Below are 17,774 nucleotides of genomic sequence, written 5' to 3'. Positions count from 1 at the left end.
GCTCCTCCTCCACTGACATCAGAGCCGCAGGCGGGCGGAGGGAGCCAGCGGAGCCCGAACCGAGCCCCAGCGAGAGAGCGGGCTGGCGGGCCAGGCGCGCAGCAGCGGCGGACGGCGGCCGGAGCTCGGCCCCAGCCAAGTCGGGCCTCCCAGCCAACCCCGCGGCGGGGCAGCCGCAGGTACCGCCCGGGAGCCGACCCGCCCACGACCGTGGGCGCCGGAGGGCGGCGGGACCCCCCATCCTCTGGGTACCTTCTCCCCAGGATGGGAGGGGGTGCCTGGGCGTGCTGGACTCTACTTGGGCAGGGTAGGGCCTTTCTCTCCCAGCTCTGTCCCAGGCCCAGCAGGTGCCAGGTGGCCAGTGGGAAACTGAGCGGGTGAAAGAGGAAGGTGAGGAGGGATGTGTGTGTGTGTCTGCCTTCAGCTTCAGCTGGGCCTGATTGTGGAAGGACTGAGCATTTGGAGGTATAGATGTGTGGCAGCCGTTTAGGGGTGTGCGAATGTCTTAGCACAGGCAAGTGGATCAAATGTGAAGTTGCAGGCATGTTGGTGTGTAAGGGTATCCGTCTGGGTGGGGATGTCTGGGAATCCGTGTTCTTGTTGCAGACTATATCCAACTGTTGTGTGTGCTGGGGTCTGGCTCAAAGGATAGTAAGTCAGAGTTGGGGGGTATATAGTTGTGTCCTGAGGATGTTTGGAGTTAGATGTATAAGGATTTGGAGTTTAAGAGCTTCTAGGGTGTATAGGAGGGCTTCTGTGGTGGCTTAGTGGTAAAGAATTCTCCTGCCAAGCAGGAGACACAGGCTCAATCCCTGGGTGGGAAAGATCCCCTGGAGAAGGAAATGGCAACCCACTCAAGTATTCTTGCCTGGGAAATCCCATGGAGAGAGGAGCCTGGTGGGCTACAGTCCATGGGGTCACAAGACTCAGACATGATTTGAGCCACTGAACGGGGTGTACACGAGCTACAGGGTGACAGGTGTGAGGAATCCAGGATCTGGTATACAGGTGAGGTAGGTATGTGTGTGTGTATCTGTTCTGTCTGGTGTCATCTTGTCCTGGTGTGTGTGGATGTGTTTTGGGGTGTGGGAGAGATGTCTGGGTGTGAGGGTGTCTGGGGGAGTGAGTTGATGTGGGCTGATGTCTGGGTGTACATGTGTGATCAGAGACTCATCTGGAGATGGAGTGTGCGGATCTGGGGGCAGGCGTCTGGTTTCAGGGTTGTGGGTGGGTCTTGGTGCAGGGATATGTGTGGAACTGTGAGGTTTTCTTTTTTTCACCAGGCCTCCAGATGGATTTTAAAATTCTGCCCTCTGGAGCTTACCATCAAGTCTCCTTTCCTAGAAGTTTCTGCCCCTGGGATGGGTGGTCAGGCCCCCCGGGAACGAAGTCCCATCCAAAGAGTGGAATCTCACACCATGGGCTCTAGTTAGGGCACCTTCCCCTCTTTTTCCAGCAGAAGAAACAGAGAAGGAAAGTGCCCTCCCTGAGGTCACACAGCACACTGGGCTGTTTTGACCTCCCTTTCCGTGGGCTTATGATGGGATTGAGAGGCTGTGTTTTCTGGATGGGTCCTAGTCTGGCTGCAGTGCCCTCCAAGGCTTTTGCTTTCAGTGAGCTTAGCTGGGGCCTCATTGGGCAGCTATCCATCTCCAACCAAATCCTATCTATCTTCAACTTCAGCTCCCCATTCTCCGTCTGATAACTGGGGAGAGAGTGCTCACCCGCTACTGCTGGTTGTGACAGAGGTCTCAGCAGAGTAAAAGTATAGGCTGATCAGGGTGAGATGAAGCCAGTAGGGGACAGGTTGCGGGGGACCCTTTCTCAGGCTACTGGGACCCAGATGGGGAGTCAGGACGGAGAGGGGTAACAGGAGGCCTGGGTAGCTCCAGCTGTGCCTGCTGTTGCTGTGGCAACAGTGCAGAAGGAGCTATTTAAAAACGTGGCTGAGATACTGCTGGAAGCCCAGGCTGCCGGAAACCTGATTTCCGAGAGGCTTGGCAAGGGAGGAGGAGGGAGAGGAGACACTCCAGCAATTCCCGGGGTGGGGCAGTGACATCGCTAGTTCTGGGGACAGGGGGATCCTCCGGGGCTGTGTGTCTCTACAAATTGTTCTGGGGTCTTCTTTGGTGTCCTCTTAGAGTTCAGTGTCCCCTCGTCTGTTTGGATTTAGAGAGGGAGAAATTGGGAGGTGAGCTGAATGAATGAATGAGTGACTTTACTGAACAAAGAATTTTGCTGCCACCTGAAGGATTTTCCTCTAGGCTTAAGGATATAATGAATGGATGTTGCTGAATGAACCCATGGCCTGTGAATGAATGTTGGATGATTTTGTCAAATGAGTAAATCAAGGAATGAATACATGTGTGCTCAATGGGGCCCTCACTAAGTTCCCACAAGGAAGTCTGAGCCCTGCTGAGTCTTCTTCCGTTCCCTTTCCCAGGAGCCCTGGCTGTGGCCAGGGGGCAGTGGGCCATGCCAGGGGCAGTGGAAGGCCCCAGCTGGAAGCAGGCGGAGGACATTAGAGACATTTACGACTTCCGCGATGTTCTGGGAACGTGAGTCTCGGAGGCAGGAGAGAAGGGGGAGCTGTCCCTGAGCTGGGGGTGGGGTGGCGAAGGTCCTCACTCTGGGCCTGGCTGGCTGGGGAGGCTGGGTCCAGGGTGGTGCTTCCTCTGGCCACTTGATCTCTGCTTCCTGTTTCCTACAGCCCAGGCTCTGTGGTGGCCTTGTATGGCCCGAGTGGCCCGGAGTTTTCACTTCTGGCTGACGGGGTAGAACAGAGGCTGCTCTTGCTCTGGGTCCCTGTGACAAGAAGAAAGTAGGCGAGAATGAAGGAGCCAGTTTTTTAAACTGACTGCCAAGAACTGGGGGTTCTGGCCTAGGTTTTGGAACTGAAGCTGGGCATGGCTCTGTTCTCCATGGTGAGAATCCAGAAATAACTCAAACCTGATCTTTGCCCCTCAAGTTGATCCCAAACATATGAGGGAGACAGGCTCACGGAAAATGACAACCGGGTGTGTGCTGTGTTCTAGCGAAGTTCGCAAATGAGGACTTTGTTGAACCCAGAGAGCAGTGGCTTCTGTGTGGGGAATAACTTTCTAGAGAAGGGGGCATTAGAGCTGGGGATTGAAGGATGGGTAGGAGAGTACTTGTCAGACTGGGAGAAGGCATTCCAGGCAGGAGGAATAGCATAAACAAAGGCTCAGAGGTATGTTATGTGTGGAAAGAGACAGAGTCTGGTGGAGCTTATAATCAGAGGCTGGGGGGAGGAGTGGAAGACACTGAGGAAAAGAGAGGAACAGGTCAGGTAAGGCCTCAAAGCCAAGCTATAGAGGCTGGAATTAATCTCATGAGCCACAGGATAACATTTAAGACTTTGTGGCAGATTTGCAATTCCGGATGGTCATTCTGGCCACAGTAGAGAGGGTACATTGAAGAGGGACAAGACTGAAGCCAGCAATGAGGCTGTCATAGTCACTAGTTAGTCTGATGATTGAGTTTTCACCATGAGATGCTGTTCATTGACTATGACTTCTTGTCCCAGGAAAAGCAAATAGTTTTAGAGAGCACTAGTCAACACTCATTCGTTAACCAGTGAACTTTAGTGAAAATGAGTACGCTCCTAAGTCTCTTTGAAAGCACTGCTTCTCAAACTTCAGTGAGCATACACATCACCTGTTGTTCAGTCTCTATGTCCAATTCTTTGTGATCCTATGGACTGTGTGTAGCCTGCCAGGCTCCTCTGTCCTCCACTATCTCCTGGAGTTTGCTCAAATTCATCTCCATTGAGTTGGTGATGTTGTTGAACCATCTCATCCTCTGCTGCCCCTTTCTCCTTTTGCCTTCAATTCTTCCCAGCATCAGGGTCTTCTCCAGTGAGTTGGCTCTACCCATCAGGTGGCCTAAATATTGGATCTGGTTAAAATGCCGCTTCTGATTTTAGTAAGTCTAAGGTGGGGCCCAAGATTCCACAGTTCTGGAAAGCTACCAGGTGATGCTGATGTTCTTCATGGTTCTAAAGGGTGTTAAATAAGCCATGACTCAAATTGGGTTTTTGCAGAAAAAGGAATGAATCAGTCATGCACATAATCAAAAAGCCTAGGGGGTAAACTTCAGGTATGGGGTACAGGGGCTCACATGATGTTATCAGGAAACTGTCTTTGACTGTTTCTTAGCTCTGATTTCCTTTGTGTTGGCTTCATTCTCTTCCCAAGTGGTGGCAAAGATGACTACCACTAGCTCCAGGCTTACATCCTACCAACTTAGCAGGAAAGAACACCTCATTCTCAAAGTGCCAGTAACCTGGCTTACATCACAGGACCCAGTTACTGTGGCCAGGGGATAGACAACTCTCATTGGCTAGGCTGGGGCACCTCTGGCACCAGAGAGGTGAATGGGTGATAGAGGGAGGCTCGTTCCACCTCCTTGTCCTGGGGATGGTCACGAAACCCATAGGGGGATGGAGAGGCTGGAGGGAAGCTGAGGTTCCGATTCTCCATCTCATGAATCCCCTCTCCCTGCAGAGGAGCCTTCTCCGAGGTCATCCTGGCAGAAGATAAGAGGACTCAGAAGCTGGTGGCCATCAAATGTATCGCCAAGAAGGCTCTGGAGGGCAAGGAGGGCAGCATGGAGAACGAGATCGCTGTCCTACACAAGTGCGTGGAGCATATTCTGTCCCTGCCCTGGGTCAACCCTGTCTTGAACTGTCCCACTCGCCTCCTCTCTCTGCTTTGGGCAAATCACCTAACCTCTCTGAGCCTCAAACTGCTCATTTGTAAATGGGGGTAATTATCTCCACTTGGTTGGATGGGGGGAGCATTAGAGGTCCTTTACTTCAAGTGCCTGGCACGAGAGCAAACATGACAGATGTAATTAAGATGCCACTGCTTCTTTACAATGGTTTAATGTCCAGTTAGATCTAAAGGTCAATCCTTGAACATGTCTTGAACCCATGTATTTCTGCTGATGCTATCTCTAGACCTACCTCAAGTTGCCCCACATATTACACCACCTCACAAGTTTAAAAACACTCATCTGCTGATGCCCTGACAACAACCAGATGGTGTCTGAACTGCTCATGCTGATGGGAAACCTGCTGTTCTCACTGGAAAGCTCATTTAGAATCTCCACTTACAGCCTCTGACCTGAGCTTTCCCACCACACTAAGCAGGGACGAAATAATCATTTCCACCACTGGGTTGGGAAGACTGACGCCCAGAGAGGACAAAGGACTTGCCTAAGGTCACACAGCAAGTCTGTGGCAGAGCCAAGCTTTCCATTAAACTCACTCACCATCACTGGTTCATTTCTAGAGTGTTTACTGTGTGCCAGGCACTGTGCCAAGATTCTTCCCTGCATTTCTTCATGTGATCCTCACCTCAATACTTGGAGGGAAGTACTATCACTGGCTTCATATTACAGATTAAAAAAAACCGAGGCCTGGAGAGGTTATACTCAATTCTGTGAATATTAGTGAGCACTCAGTCTGCACCCGGAGAAGGCAATGGCACCCCACTCCAGTACTCTTGCCTGGAAAATCCCATGGACAGAGGAGCCTGGTGGGCTGCAGTCCATGGGGTTGCTAAGAGTCAGACACAACTGAGCGACTTCCCTTTCACTTTTCACTTTCATGCATTGGAGAAGGAAATGGCAACCCACTCCAGTGTTCTTGCCTGGAGAATCCCAGGGATGGGGGAGTCTGGTGGGCTGCCATCTTTGGGGTCGCACAGAGTCGGACATGACTGAAGTGACTTAGTAGCAGTCTGCACCAGGTATGGAGGAACAGTGGTCAGCAAGATAAAGCTGCTGGTCTTATAGAGGTGACATGCTGATGGGAGAGGCTGGCAGATTTATAAACCCAGACAAGTGTTAAAATCCTATAGCAGTCAGCACTGTGAGGTGAGAAGACTTGCCCTCAACAGCATGTGGCAGAGGCAGATGAGGACTCAGGTCTGTGCGATGTCAGAGCCGTGTTAACCTCCATGCTTGGCTGCCTCCCGTGACACTGTAACACATCGTGGTAAAGCAGCTTTTCCCTTTGGGACCCAGATCTTTGGCTCATCCTGCCCAGGTTTGCAGGCAGTGTTTCCTTAAGATGAGTAGGGAGGTGGCTGAACTGTCAGCTCTGAACCACCTCATTTCTCCTTTCAGGATCAAGCACCCCAACATTGTAGCCCTGGATGACATCTACGAGAGTGGGGGACACCTCTATCTCATCATGCAGCTGTGAGTGGCCCTGAGTCAGCCCTTCTCACACCCGTCCCTGCTGCCCCCTCCCTGGTCTCTCTGCATCCACCGCTGTCTTGGCCAGACTGCCCTGTCCCTGGCTGCAGGGTGTCGGGCGGTGAGCTGTTTGACCGAATTGTGGAAAAAGGCTTCTACACGGAGCGGGATGCCAGCCGCCTCATCTTCCAGGTGCTGGATGCTGTCAAGTACCTGCATGACCTGGGCATCGTACACCGAGACCTCAAGGTGGGTGTGAGGATGTGTGGGGAGCTAGGGCACCCAAGGGTGGGGCCTCCACAAACTTCTGTGACCTTGGGTACCTCTCAACCCCTTGCTGAGCCTGGCCTTTCTGTCTGACCGCATAAGCCCTAAACTGCTTCCTGCCCATTCCAGTTCTGACACTCAGATGAACACAAAGGTGATTATCCCAGTAACATCTTAGGTTTTTTCTGATACTAAAACTCCCACTTGCTCTTTGTAGAAAACTTGGATGACAGCACAACACAAAGAAGAAAGCCAGCAACCCCCAAAGCCCTACACCTCAGAGATGATGATGAGGTGCATGTTTGGTGGTACATTGCACTCTGCTCTAGGAGGAGAGCACTGGGGTGAAACAGAGCTGACTTTGAATTCTGGCCCAGCCACTGCCTAACTATAGATCCCCTACTGCAAGTCACTTTGCCTCTCAAAGCATCTGTTTCCTCATCTGTAGAGAGGGATTATTCACAGTGGCCTGGCAGGGACGTGGTAAGGATGAACTGAAATCAAGCACAGCACAGGATCTGGCACATAGTAGGTGCTCAAAAATTCTTCAGGGCTTCACAATACACACCTGAGGTTTATAGGAGATACCCCCCATACCCCCGAGGTCCTTGTCCTTTTTGGAACTTCTAGCTTCCTTGAGAACCTCCTTGAGTTTCTTGTGCCTCCAGCCAAGATGGCAGCTGTCAAACTACAGTGGCTTTTTTGGGGGTGCTCATTGGGGTATTTGTGGAGGCAGAAGCTTCTGCTAGCCTCTGACCATTTCCAACCCTCCCTTCCCTCCCTCCCACCCTCCAAGCCAGAGAATCTGCTCTACTACAGCCTGGATGAAGACTCCAAGATCATGATCTCTGACTTTGGCCTCTCCAAGATGGAAGACCCTGGCAGTGTGCTCTCCACGGCCTGCGGGACCCCAGGATACGTGGGTGCGGAGGGCCCTGGTCTGGGGCTGTGGGCAGAGAAGAAGCGGGAACTGCAGGGCAGAGATTTGTTAATACCATGTCCCCTTCCCTCCACAGCCCCTGAAGTGCTGGCCCAGAAGCCCTACAGCAAAGCTGTGGATTGCTGGTCCATTGGGGTCATCGCCTATATCCTGTGAGTAGGGGCGTGGATGTTACGGATATGACTCCAGACTTCTCCTCTCCCCTCCTTTGCTCTCTTCTTCCTCTGTGCCATTTCTTCCTTCCTGCCATCCATATTTCTCTCTACCAGTTAATGGCTGTATTATTTCACTCAGTAGAGACTATGTTTCTGGCCACTGTGGCCAAGCACTGGGGATTGAGCAGAGAACAAAAGCGACCAAGTGCTTGCCCTCAGGGAGCAGACATGCTAGTAGTAGGGGAGACAGAAAATAAACAAATAAATAAATCTGTAAAATAATGGCAGGTGGTGAGACATGTGTGAAGAAAAATCTAGCAGGGTAGGGAGATGGGATGGATGCTGTTTTAGATAAGGTCAGGAGCCTCTCTGAGGAGGTGGCCTGAGTGGCATCCAGAATGAAGTGAGGGAGCCAGACACTCAAAGTGTTCGGGGAGAGTGGTTTAGAGAGAGCACAGAGCAAGTGCAAAGGCCCTGAGGAAGGACAGATGGTGGCACAGTACGGAGTAGAAAGCCAGTGGGGTCAGACAGGAGTGAGCAAGGCAGAGAGCTAGATCCCCCATTTTGTAGAAGGGGAACTCCTTCCTGGGGGTCCTGTCTGAAGCTCAACACTGCACCAAAGCTCCATCTGGGAGCCAATGTGTACACTGACAGTGGAAATGAGAATGAGTTTCTCCCTGCCCAGGCTCTGTGGTTATCCTCCCTTCTATGACGAGAATGATGCCAAACTCTTTGAACAGATCTTGAAGGCCGAGTACGAGTTTGACTCTCCTTACTGGGATGACATCTCTGACTCTGGTATTTGGGGCTTTGCTTTCTTCCCCTGATCCTACCTCCAGTCCCTGCTTCATCTGCTTGGGTGGGGGGTTGGGGGGGGTTGGAGAGGGGGGGTGGGGGGAAGATCTCCTCACTTCACCAGATTCCCCAGCCCCAGATTAAGCACTGAATTTAAGACCAGACACCTCACCCTGGGTGCTTTTCTCTGCCTGGCCCCTGGTCAGACATAGTATTTTTCAGACTACCTCCCCACACTGATTTCCTAGTACCTAAAACACCACCATTAATGTTTTCATCTGTCCTTTTGTGCCTCCAGTTAGGCGGCAAAGCTGTGAAGCCATTATCAATCATTTACACGTCAGTGTGAATCTTCTCTAAGAACAAGTTATTCTTAAGGGAGAAAGCTGGAGAGCTGGGTTGGGTTGGGGGGCTTAGAGAAAGAGTACAGGTGGGGTGGGACAGTGCATGGTCAGATCTGGCTTTGATGCCAGGCCAGACCTGAGGGGGTGGGTTCTATCTTGGGGGTGTTCTCAGGCACTGCCATGCTGTCTTTGCTCTTGTCTGGGGGGCTCAGCCAAAGACTTCATCCGGCACTTGATGGAGAAGGATCCAGAGAAGAGGTTCACCTGTGAGCAGGCCTTGCAGCACCCCTGGTGAGAGATCCCACAAGCCTCGGGCTAGGATGGGGTCTGGGTCCCCTAGGCCTGCCTCTCCCTTCACTGACAGCCCTCTACACACACCTGTCCTAGGATTGCAGGAGATACTGCCCTAGATAAGAATATTCACCAGTCGGTGAGCGAGCAGATCAAGAAGAACTTTGCCAAAAGCAAGTGGAAGGTGAGCCCACGACCCCCGTTTAGCCTCCAGCTCACACCAAGTGGGGCACACAGTAAATGCTCAGGGATGCTTACTGAAGGGTCTCATTCATTCATGCAATGCTGTGACACCTACTTTATTCCAGTGATGGTCCCTGATCTTCAAGACTAGAGGGAGAACAGTGTATGCTTCTCAAGGAGACATAATCCAAGTTATGGGGTCCTGGAAGGGGCGTAAAGTGGTCATGGCCTGACAGACTGGTCAGGCCTGAGAGCGGAGTAGGAATTAGCCTAGCACAGGAGAATACGGTCTGAGGCAGAGGGAACCAGGGTGCAAAGGGCCAGGAGAAGAGAGTACAGCCATTTAGGCAGTGCAGGTGCTAAGCCTGGCGGGACTGAAGGGGCTATAGGCAGGAAACCAGGCTGCAGACCGGTCGGGGCCAGGCTGCCTGGGGGCTCAGGTCCCACAGTAGAGCACTGACTTGATGTTAAGGATGCTGAGGAGCTCCAGAAGGATTTTCAGCTGAAACTTGACCTTTACAAGGGGCTCTCAAGATGCTGAAAGGCAGGGTGAAGGCCGGGAGACCCTTTAGGGGACTGTGGCAGAGATGTGGTCAGGAGACAGTGAGGGCTTGAATCAGAGCAGTGACAGTGGGAACAGAGAACACTGGACTAGGAGTTGTTTGGGAGGCCGAACTGACAAGAAGTGATGTTAGAATGGATGCTGGAAGAGAGAGGAGGAGAGGTCCAGGGCTCGCCCAAGATTTTGGTTGGGGACAAGGTGGATGATGGTACAGATGGAGATCCTGGGGCCAGAAACTTGTTTTGGGAGAGATTTTGATTTAGGACATGGTAAATCTGACGGACATATCAGTAGACAGGTTGAACAGAGAATGATACACACCTGGGCAAGTCATTTAACCTCTGTGCCTGTTTTCCTCCTTTGACAATGCTGACACCAATAGTGCCCACCTCAAAGACTTTCGGGAAGATTAAATGATCTATTAAGTGTTTAGAACAGTATCTGACACACAATGCTATACAAAGTGTTGACTATTATGTGAATGTGAATTATATGAAAAATTATACATGTCTACATATATACATTTTATATCTGTGTGTGTATGTGTGTGTAACTATATAATATGATTGAATATAATTTAATGAAGTCTTGTAGAGGTTTCAGGGGGTTTTAGGGATCAACCAATATCACTTGAATGAAAATAACAGAACTGCTATTAAGAATTCTACTGCCAGACCCTGCCCCACGATCTCCTACTGTCTTAAAAGTCCCTTCTGCCTTTCTCCACAGCAAGCCTTCAATGCCACAGCTGTGGTGAGGCACATGAGGAAGCTACAGTTGGGCACCAGCCAGGAGGGGCAGGGACAGACAGCGAGCCGTGGCGAGCTCCTGGCACCAGCAGCCGGGGGTGAGAACAGGGCTCAGTGCAAGGGCATGGGAGGTCCGTGGAGAGCGGCCCAGGCTGGAGTGGAGGTCTGCTCCTGTGATCAGCTCCGCTCTCTCTTCCCATGTAGGGCCGGTGGCTGGCTGCTGCTGTCGCGACTGCTGTGTGGAGCCCAGCCCAGAACTGTCCCCCTCTCTGCACCCCCAGCTCTAGAGGCCTGGATCCAGGGTCAGGATCTGCTGTGCAGGAAGGGTTGGGGATGGCCTGCTCCCCCTCCCTCCCTGAACTGGGGAGGTACCCTGCCCACCCCCTCCACACCCCTTTCTGTACCACCCCTCCACTGCATTTTCCATACAAATATTTCTATTTTATTGTTCCTTCTTATAATAAAGGGAAGAGATCAAAACCACAGGCAGCTCTGTCTCCTCAGACAACCTATACCCCACATGCTGGTGCAAACTGCTTGATTTGAGGGTGCCTGGCCCCTGAGGTAGTTGCAGGAAGTCCCTTCTCCAACATGAGACTGGATGGGGGCGGGCAGGAGGGAGCAGGAGGGAGGGGTGTTCAGGGATCCCTTTCTCCGTGCCCCCCTAGCCTTCTGGCCCTGGGCACCTCCTTCTGCGCTTTGCTGGTGGCCCCTCAGCTCGGTGGAGTTGGCGCAAGTCAGCACTGAACAGTACCTGGGGCGAGAGGGGTGAGCATCTGAGTGGGGGGGGTGCAGGGCTCAGGACTGGTGGGACAGTGTGGGCAGCTGGAAGGGTTCATGGGTGGCAGGGCTGGGGCGGGTAGAGAGTCCTTTAGGGTCAACTGGGACAGCAATGGAGGTAGAAGAAAATAGGTCAGGGCCAGGGAGAAGTCCTATGGGGTCTGGACTGGAGATGGAGGGGAAGCCACTCACTGCTTGGGCCCAGCCAGCATAGGGTCCCCACAGGTTCCGGAAAAAGTTACCTAAACCAAAAAAAAAAAAATTACCTAAACCAGAAGTGGTGAGGTGACGTTAAATGGCCCCTTGTGCTCCCTATCCACAAGGGTGGGGTTTTAGGGAGAGGTGTATTTCTACCACCCCAGCCCACACATCCCAGCCCTGACATCCCACTCTCTCTCCTTACCCAGTTCCTTGTTGGCCTGGGGGCTCGGGCCCTTGGCCTGGCTGGTGGTTGGGTGCCAGCTGTAGTCACGTTGGGCAATCTGCCACACGTGGACATCCACGGGCACAGCCTGGGGTTTGTCTAGCGCCATCAGGCAGATGCAGTCGGCCACCTTTGACAGACAGACAGTAAGCCACAGAGGAATGGCAGGGTCCAGTCAGCAACCTGCTTCTAGTCCCAAAGCCAGATGCTTCCTTCTCCACTCTGAGGACACTCTTACTATATTTTCTATTAATAATTTAAAAGACAGCTGTGACGAGAGTGCTACTGGGTAAACATCTTATGTGTGCCAGTTTCATCATAACCTGAAAAGAAGGTTTATTGTAGATAAGAAAACAGGTCCTGAAAGGCGAAGTGAGTTGGACAAAGTTACACAGACAGGGAGACTCAGAACCAAGATTTAATATTAGGCTGGAGTTCAGAGCCTATTAAAAAGAGTAATTTAAATAAAAATTCATTTTTAAAGTACAGAGAAATATAAAAAAGAAAACAATAAATACCAAATTTCCAATCATCTTTCTGATACCTAACCGTTCTTGATATTAAACAAGAAGGTGTATTATCCTTTAATAAAAAATTTTTTTAAAAAGTTCTGTAAGTACATATAATTTTAAGGGAAGAACAAAATGAAAAGTGGAAAGCTTCCCTGGTGATCCAGTGGTTAAGACTCTGAGCTCCCAATGCAGGGGGAATGGGCTCAATCCCTGGTCAGGGAACTAAGATCTTGCATGTCACATGGTATGGTGTTTAAAAAAAAGTTGGAAACATCATCTTATTTGTCTTCCCAAAGGTAACAACTATTGAGTTTCCTGTGATTCCTTCCAGAAATTTCTGCACACATAAGGCAGTGTGTGTATGTACCTGAACAAATGGTCTTTCTAAAAATGCATTCAAAAAGCAATGTCTTTTATACCCTTTCTGCATTCTACATTTTTTCTAATAAAACATCTGCTGGTATCCTTTCTCCCTCCCACTCTGTCTCCAGAAGCCAAGCCCACACCCAGCTCTCAGGACTGCATTGTCTCCTCCTCTGCTACTCTCTTCATGGGTAGTTAGAGTAGCTTCTACCCGCCCCCCTCAACCCTGGGCCTCACCTTGGTGCCTACTCCAGGCAGAGTGCAGAGGGCCTTGTGGGCCTCCTCATAGGGGGCCTTGCGCAGCTGCTGCAGCCAGGGAAGTCCACCCCATTCTTCCAGGATGGCTCGGGCACTGGCACTCACAAAGCGGGCACGGTACCCCAGGCCCAGATTCCTGAGCTCAGCTTCCACCTCTGGCCCTGTGGGGGAGTGGGGAGAACAGGGGTCAGACATTCTCAAATCCTTCCTGTCATCAGGCTAGTGTGTGAGCCCTGCAAACGACAGGTATGCTTTTCCTAAGTACCCTTCTCCTACCTTGCCATCCTCTGGGAGACCCTAGGACACTTGCACATACAAAGGAAAGGGTTAAGCCTGGGTTCTTCTGCCCCTCTACAAATGTTTCTGAGCACTATGTGCTGTGCACTGGAGCAGGGATTGAGAAGGACTTGCTGTCGTGGAGGAACTCCTCAGTTGAGTTCTTTAACCTTTCCAAAGGGTGTGAATTCACATTCATGATCTAAAATAATACACAGGGCATACACATGATCTAAAATAATACACTAGACCCTGGTGGTCTAGTGGTTGACAGTCTACTGCCAATGCAGGGGACATGGGTTCGATCCCTGGTCCTGAAAGATCCCACATGCCACAGAGCAACTGAACCTGTGTAACACACTACTGAGCCTGTGCTCTAGAGCCGCAGCTACTGAAGCCCACGAGTCCTAGAGCCTGTGCTCCACAATAAGAGAAGCTACCGCAACGAGAAGCTCAACTACCCCAGGGAAGAGTAGGCCCTGCTTGCCACAACTAGAGAAAGCCCATGCACAGCAATGAAGACCCGGAGCAGACAAAGATAAATTATCTAAAAAATAAATAAAATAATAGTCATAATAACAGGAGCAGCTTCTATTATGTTTTTCTCAAGGACCTTGATGACAATATTACTGTTCTTCCCACTTTACAGATGAAGGAAATGAGTGCTTAGGGGAGGTTAAGTAACTTGCTCAAGAAAGGACATGACAGAGATGGGACCTTGCACTGAGGTCTAGGACACCGAGCCGGTGCTCTTAACCCATTGCACTGCACTACCTCATGACTGCCTTAGGGAAGGGAAGTCGCTCAGCCGTGTCCGACTCTTTGCAACCCCATGGTCTATAGCCCACCAGGCTCCTCCGTCCATGGGATTTTTTCAGGCAAGAATACTGGAGTGGGTTGCCATTTCCTTCTCCAGGGGATCTTCCCAACCCAGGGATTGAACCCGGATCTCCCGCATTGTAGGCAGACGCTTTACAGTCTGAGCCACCAGGGAAACTCAGGACTTCCCTGGTGGCTCAGATGACTGCCTTATTCATGCCTTAAACCCTTCTGGATAGAAACTGTCATCCCCGTTCCACAAACCCACATTCCCATTCCAAGAGAAGCTTGGAGAAGTGAATGAATTCCCAGAGGTATTATGACTACTAAGCTGGGAGCTGAGACCTGAGATGGGTTTTCTAAGCACCCAGGACATCCTGTTTTCTCCAGCGGGGGCTGTGTCTTTGCCATGCAGGCACTAAGCACTTCCTCCAGCCTGGCTCTCACAAATGCCAACTGATGTACTTGCCTCTGTAAACTACTTCCCTCACAGCGCTCCCATGAAGAACATGTGTGTTTTGGGATGCAGAATTGTTGGGTTCACAGCAGAGATAACAATTTGAATTTTCTGCTTTCTTCCTATATGCCAAACACTATGCTAGGTGCACTGTGTGCATTCCTTTACTCAACCCTCATGAAACTCTGACAGGTTGGAGCTATTGTTATCCCAGTCAATGGATTAAGAACCTGAGGCACAGAGAGGCTATATAATGAGCTCAAGATCATATAGACAGAAGTCAAGTGCCAGAGCGGAAATTCAGACCCAGGCAGGCGATCTCTAGAACATGTATCTTAAGCCCAAACTACTGTACACTGTATACAGATGTCTTCTGATGAGCCATTGAACTCATGCACAAAAAGCACATACTACTGAAGTGCTGACATTTCAGGGACAGGGAAGATGAGGTATAACTGAGGCTGACCAGACCAGGCAGGGTGGTTTTGGATGAGGGCAGTATTTAAAAAGGCAGGAAGCTGTGAGATGGAAGAAAGGCATTATGGGAGAACTCAACAGACCCTGAAAGCTGTCCTAAGGCCTGGAGGCAGGGACCCAGCTACTCACCAGCCAGGGCCTGCAAGCTGGGGAAGCCATGGTAGGTGACATCATCAAGCTGGATGAGCCGAGGTCCAAAGGTCTGGCAGAGCCGTTCCACCATGCCAGTGATGCGGGCAATGTTGTTGTTGGAGGAACAGATGAAGGAGAAAAGGCATTCAATGGGGTCCAGTTGCAGGAGTCGCACACCTGGGGACCAGAAAGGTAGGGAAATGAGAAATCACCTGCTGTTGGTAGTGAGCTCTTCTTACCCTCAGATCCTAGGCTCCAATGGGAGCCTAGGGCAATGAGGGACAGCGTTATTAAAGACAGTAACAATGGAGCTCTCATTCTTTGCAGCATCTTGTGAGGTCCGTGTTATTATCCCATTCCACAGACAAGAACGCACAATGTAAGCACTATGAGGTTGGGGATTTGTTTTGTTCACTGTGGTATTCCCAGTCACATAGGTGATGCTCTGTAACATTTACAGAATGAACGATGTCACCAGCCCAAGATCACACAGCCAGGATTTGGCTCAATATTCCCATCACTCCACTATGGTGGTCAGCAGGACATTAACAGTAGTAATAATAATTACTGTGTGTCAGACACTATTCTAGGCACTTTATATGTATTAGCATCTTTAATTCTCATAAAATTCTGAGGTAGATATAATCCCCATTTTACAGATGGTGAAACCTAGTACATTAACCAAATCACAAGCAACCCAACCTCTGCCTCAGGCTCTGTACTCACCCTTGAATTTCTGAGCCACCTCTTGAAAGTGGGGGTCCACAGAACTCCAATGTTGATACAGTGGAGCAAGGCTGACATCCAGCTGGAAGTACTGTCGCACGGCCTTTAGCTCTTCCCGTGTGGGCCTGCCAACCCTGCCCTTGTCCCCTCGGTACACAGTGCAGTAAAGATGCTCCTCATTCTGGGTCAGGGTCCATACCTGGTCGGCCAGCACGCCACTCCAGTGCGCAGGGCTTTGCTCTCTCCACCTGCGCCCCCAGGCATACGGCAGCCTAGCAATCAGTGCCCCTTTCTGCACCCTTTGGGGCCCTCCTATCCTATAACTGCTCCATATACAAAACTGACTCACGAACTGCAAAACACAAGTGCTTTCTTTTACATCAATTATATTATGTAATCCTCGCAAGAGCACCGCGCAGGCTAATTATTTCCACCTTATAAAGGAGTTAACAGGGTCATCACTCGTGCTTCGGTCTCTTTTGTACCCTTCCTTCACCCCCAACGTTCCTTTGCACCCAAGGCCTGCGGTGCTGAGGAGCCAAGAGCCAGGGTCACTCACCGGAAAGACTGTCCAGAAGCCAGAACCAGGTCCAGGCGTAGTTCAGAGCGTGGACAGGGGATGGAGGCCCATAGGGCCGGGAAGGAGGCTAGAGTGCGATGCCTCATGCTACCCGGCAGAAGGGAGATGACTGACATTTCCAGCCAGGCCCCGCCCCGCGATGGGCCGGCTCACTCGGAAGGGGCTCTACCTGTCAAAAGACCTCGCCCCAAAGACCACGCCTCTCAAGGGCTCACCCACCAAATCCTAGCCTCTTAATTTAAGGCCCGCAGTTTTATTTAATTTCTCCACTCCGCGCAGGCCCTGCTCCCTCAACGCTTCTTCCCTTTCACTCTGTTTCGACCCTCCCGCACTTCATAGGCTTTAGGCACACCACCCAGTCCCTCAAACTACCGGGACTTTGTGAAGCGCGCGCTAACGCGCTCTTCCGCTTTCTCTGGGGGCAGACCGCTCTCACCGGAAGGAGGGCTCAGGCCAGGCTAATTGGACCCAGAGGTAACCAATCCGCGGAGAGTTAGGAGGCGCCAATGAGATTCGGGCGTGGCGGCGAGTGGGCGGGCCTTTCTAGGCGCTGCAGCGGTTGGCGCGCGCTGGGCTCGCTGCCCGCTGTTGGCCATTCCTCTGTGGGATTTGTCTGCCCTCGGCACGCCGGCGCGTCCCATCCCCGCGCTCCGCGGCCAAGACGCGCAGTGCGCCCTCAAGCTACAGTCGTCACCGCCTTATTTCCTCCGAGCCCTGCGATCCCTCAGGGCCTACCCGCCCGCAGAACCAAGTGCTATCCCCCGGCATCCTTAGGGCCTTTCTCAACGAGCCTCTTCTGGCTGATCCTCGCTTTCATCAGTCTGCCTACCCTGAATCCCCCTCACCGAGAATCGTGCCCGGATCGCAGCTCCGGGCCAGCCGAGCCCGAGATGTCTCTACAGCGTCTGGATCCCGAGGAATCTGCCTACTCCCTCGCTCTCTGAGTTTCCGCCCTCCAAGCGCTTGTCCCAGAGCCTCGACACCGAACAACCTTAGGCCTCACTGACTTCCTCATCAGAGGCCTGCCTCCTAGGATTCTGCGCGGACTGTCCCATCTGGCGTCACCAGCCACCTGAAAGCCCTACCGAAAGGGGCCTCTATAGGCCCCCCCAGGACTGCGCCCAGCAACCCAGAGAGGCCCCGGGACCACTAACTCTGTGGCCCCAGGGCAGCCCCGTTGCCAGGGCCGGCTGCCTAGTCCAGGGAAGATGTAGCAATATAACTTCTTCCCTCCTGGAGAAAGACACAAAAACCACAGACAAGAACTGTTATTTGGACGGTTTCTCCCCTTCTAGCATAGTGATTCTTGGTTATTGTATCTGAATGATCAGCCTGCAGATTCCTTAACGGACAGACTGGCAGCTGATTTATCTGTCTCTCCCACACAGTATCTAACAGAAGGCTGTAAACCTTCTGGTAGCATCTCAGCTCAGTAGCTGCAAGACCCTGGGGCTGCTTC

The 17,774-nt window shown here is 51.6% G+C and overlaps 2 protein-coding genes across 7 annotated transcripts; one reads left to right on the top strand and one right to left on the bottom strand.

The window, feature by feature from the left end:
* Positions 1 to 28: 28 nt before the first annotated feature.
* Positions 29 to 10,994, top strand: CAMK1 (calcium/calmodulin dependent protein kinase I). Of its 2 annotated transcripts, none has more exons than XM_043442605.1 (12): positions 29 to 179; positions 2,444 to 2,558; positions 4,527 to 4,658; positions 6,154 to 6,228; positions 6,336 to 6,474; positions 7,289 to 7,415; positions 7,509 to 7,584; positions 8,273 to 8,385; positions 8,939 to 9,017; positions 9,114 to 9,201; positions 10,492 to 10,609; positions 10,716 to 10,994. In XM_043442605.1, exons 2-12 carry the CDS (start codon positions 2,476 to 2,478, stop codon positions 10,796 to 10,798), a joined length of 1,113 nt encoding a protein of 370 aa, XP_043298540.1. In that variant the 5' UTR covers positions 29 to 179; positions 2,444 to 2,475; the 3' UTR covers positions 10,799 to 10,994. The 2 variants fall into 2 exon arrangements, with proteins under 2 accessions (XP_043298540.1, XP_043298541.1); XM_043442606.1 differs by lacking the exon at positions 29 to 179 and adding an exon at positions 266 to 390.
* OGG1 (8-oxoguanine DNA glycosylase) lies at positions 2,198 to 17,309 on the bottom strand. Of its 5 annotated transcripts, none has more exons than XM_043442601.1 (7): positions 17,161 to 17,309; positions 16,295 to 16,402; positions 15,736 to 15,983; positions 15,007 to 15,186; positions 12,828 to 13,009; positions 11,695 to 11,845; positions 10,987 to 11,533 (listed from the first exon to the last, which is right to left on the bottom strand). In XM_043442601.1, the coding sequence occupies exons 2-7, from the start codon at positions 16,399 to 16,401 to the stop codon at positions 11,310 to 11,312; spliced, it is 1,092 nt and encodes a 363-aa protein (XP_043298536.1). In that variant the 5' UTR covers position 16,402; positions 17,161 to 17,309; the 3' UTR covers positions 10,987 to 11,309. The 5 variants fall into 5 exon arrangements, with proteins under 5 accessions (XP_043298538.1, XP_043298536.1, XP_043298537.1 ...); XM_043442602.1 differs by lacking the exon at positions 17,161 to 17,309 and having other exon boundaries at positions 10,987 to 11,265; positions 11,484 to 11,533; positions 16,295 to 17,147; XM_043442603.1 differs by lacking the exons at positions 10,987 to 11,533; positions 17,161 to 17,309 and adding an exon at positions 2,198 to 2,805 and having other exon boundaries at positions 16,295 to 17,148.
* Positions 17,310 to 17,774: the final 465 nt, after the last annotated feature.

The sequence above is a fragment of the Cervus canadensis genome, chromosome 22, assembly GCF_019320065.1.
Source record: "Cervus canadensis isolate Bull #8, Minnesota chromosome 22, ASM1932006v1, whole genome shotgun sequence".
Taxonomy (NCBI): Eukaryota; Metazoa; Chordata; class Mammalia; order Artiodactyla; family Cervidae; genus Cervus; species Cervus canadensis.
Note: the sequence above shows the minus strand (reverse complement) of the source record. Positions and strands in the feature narration are given on the sequence as shown.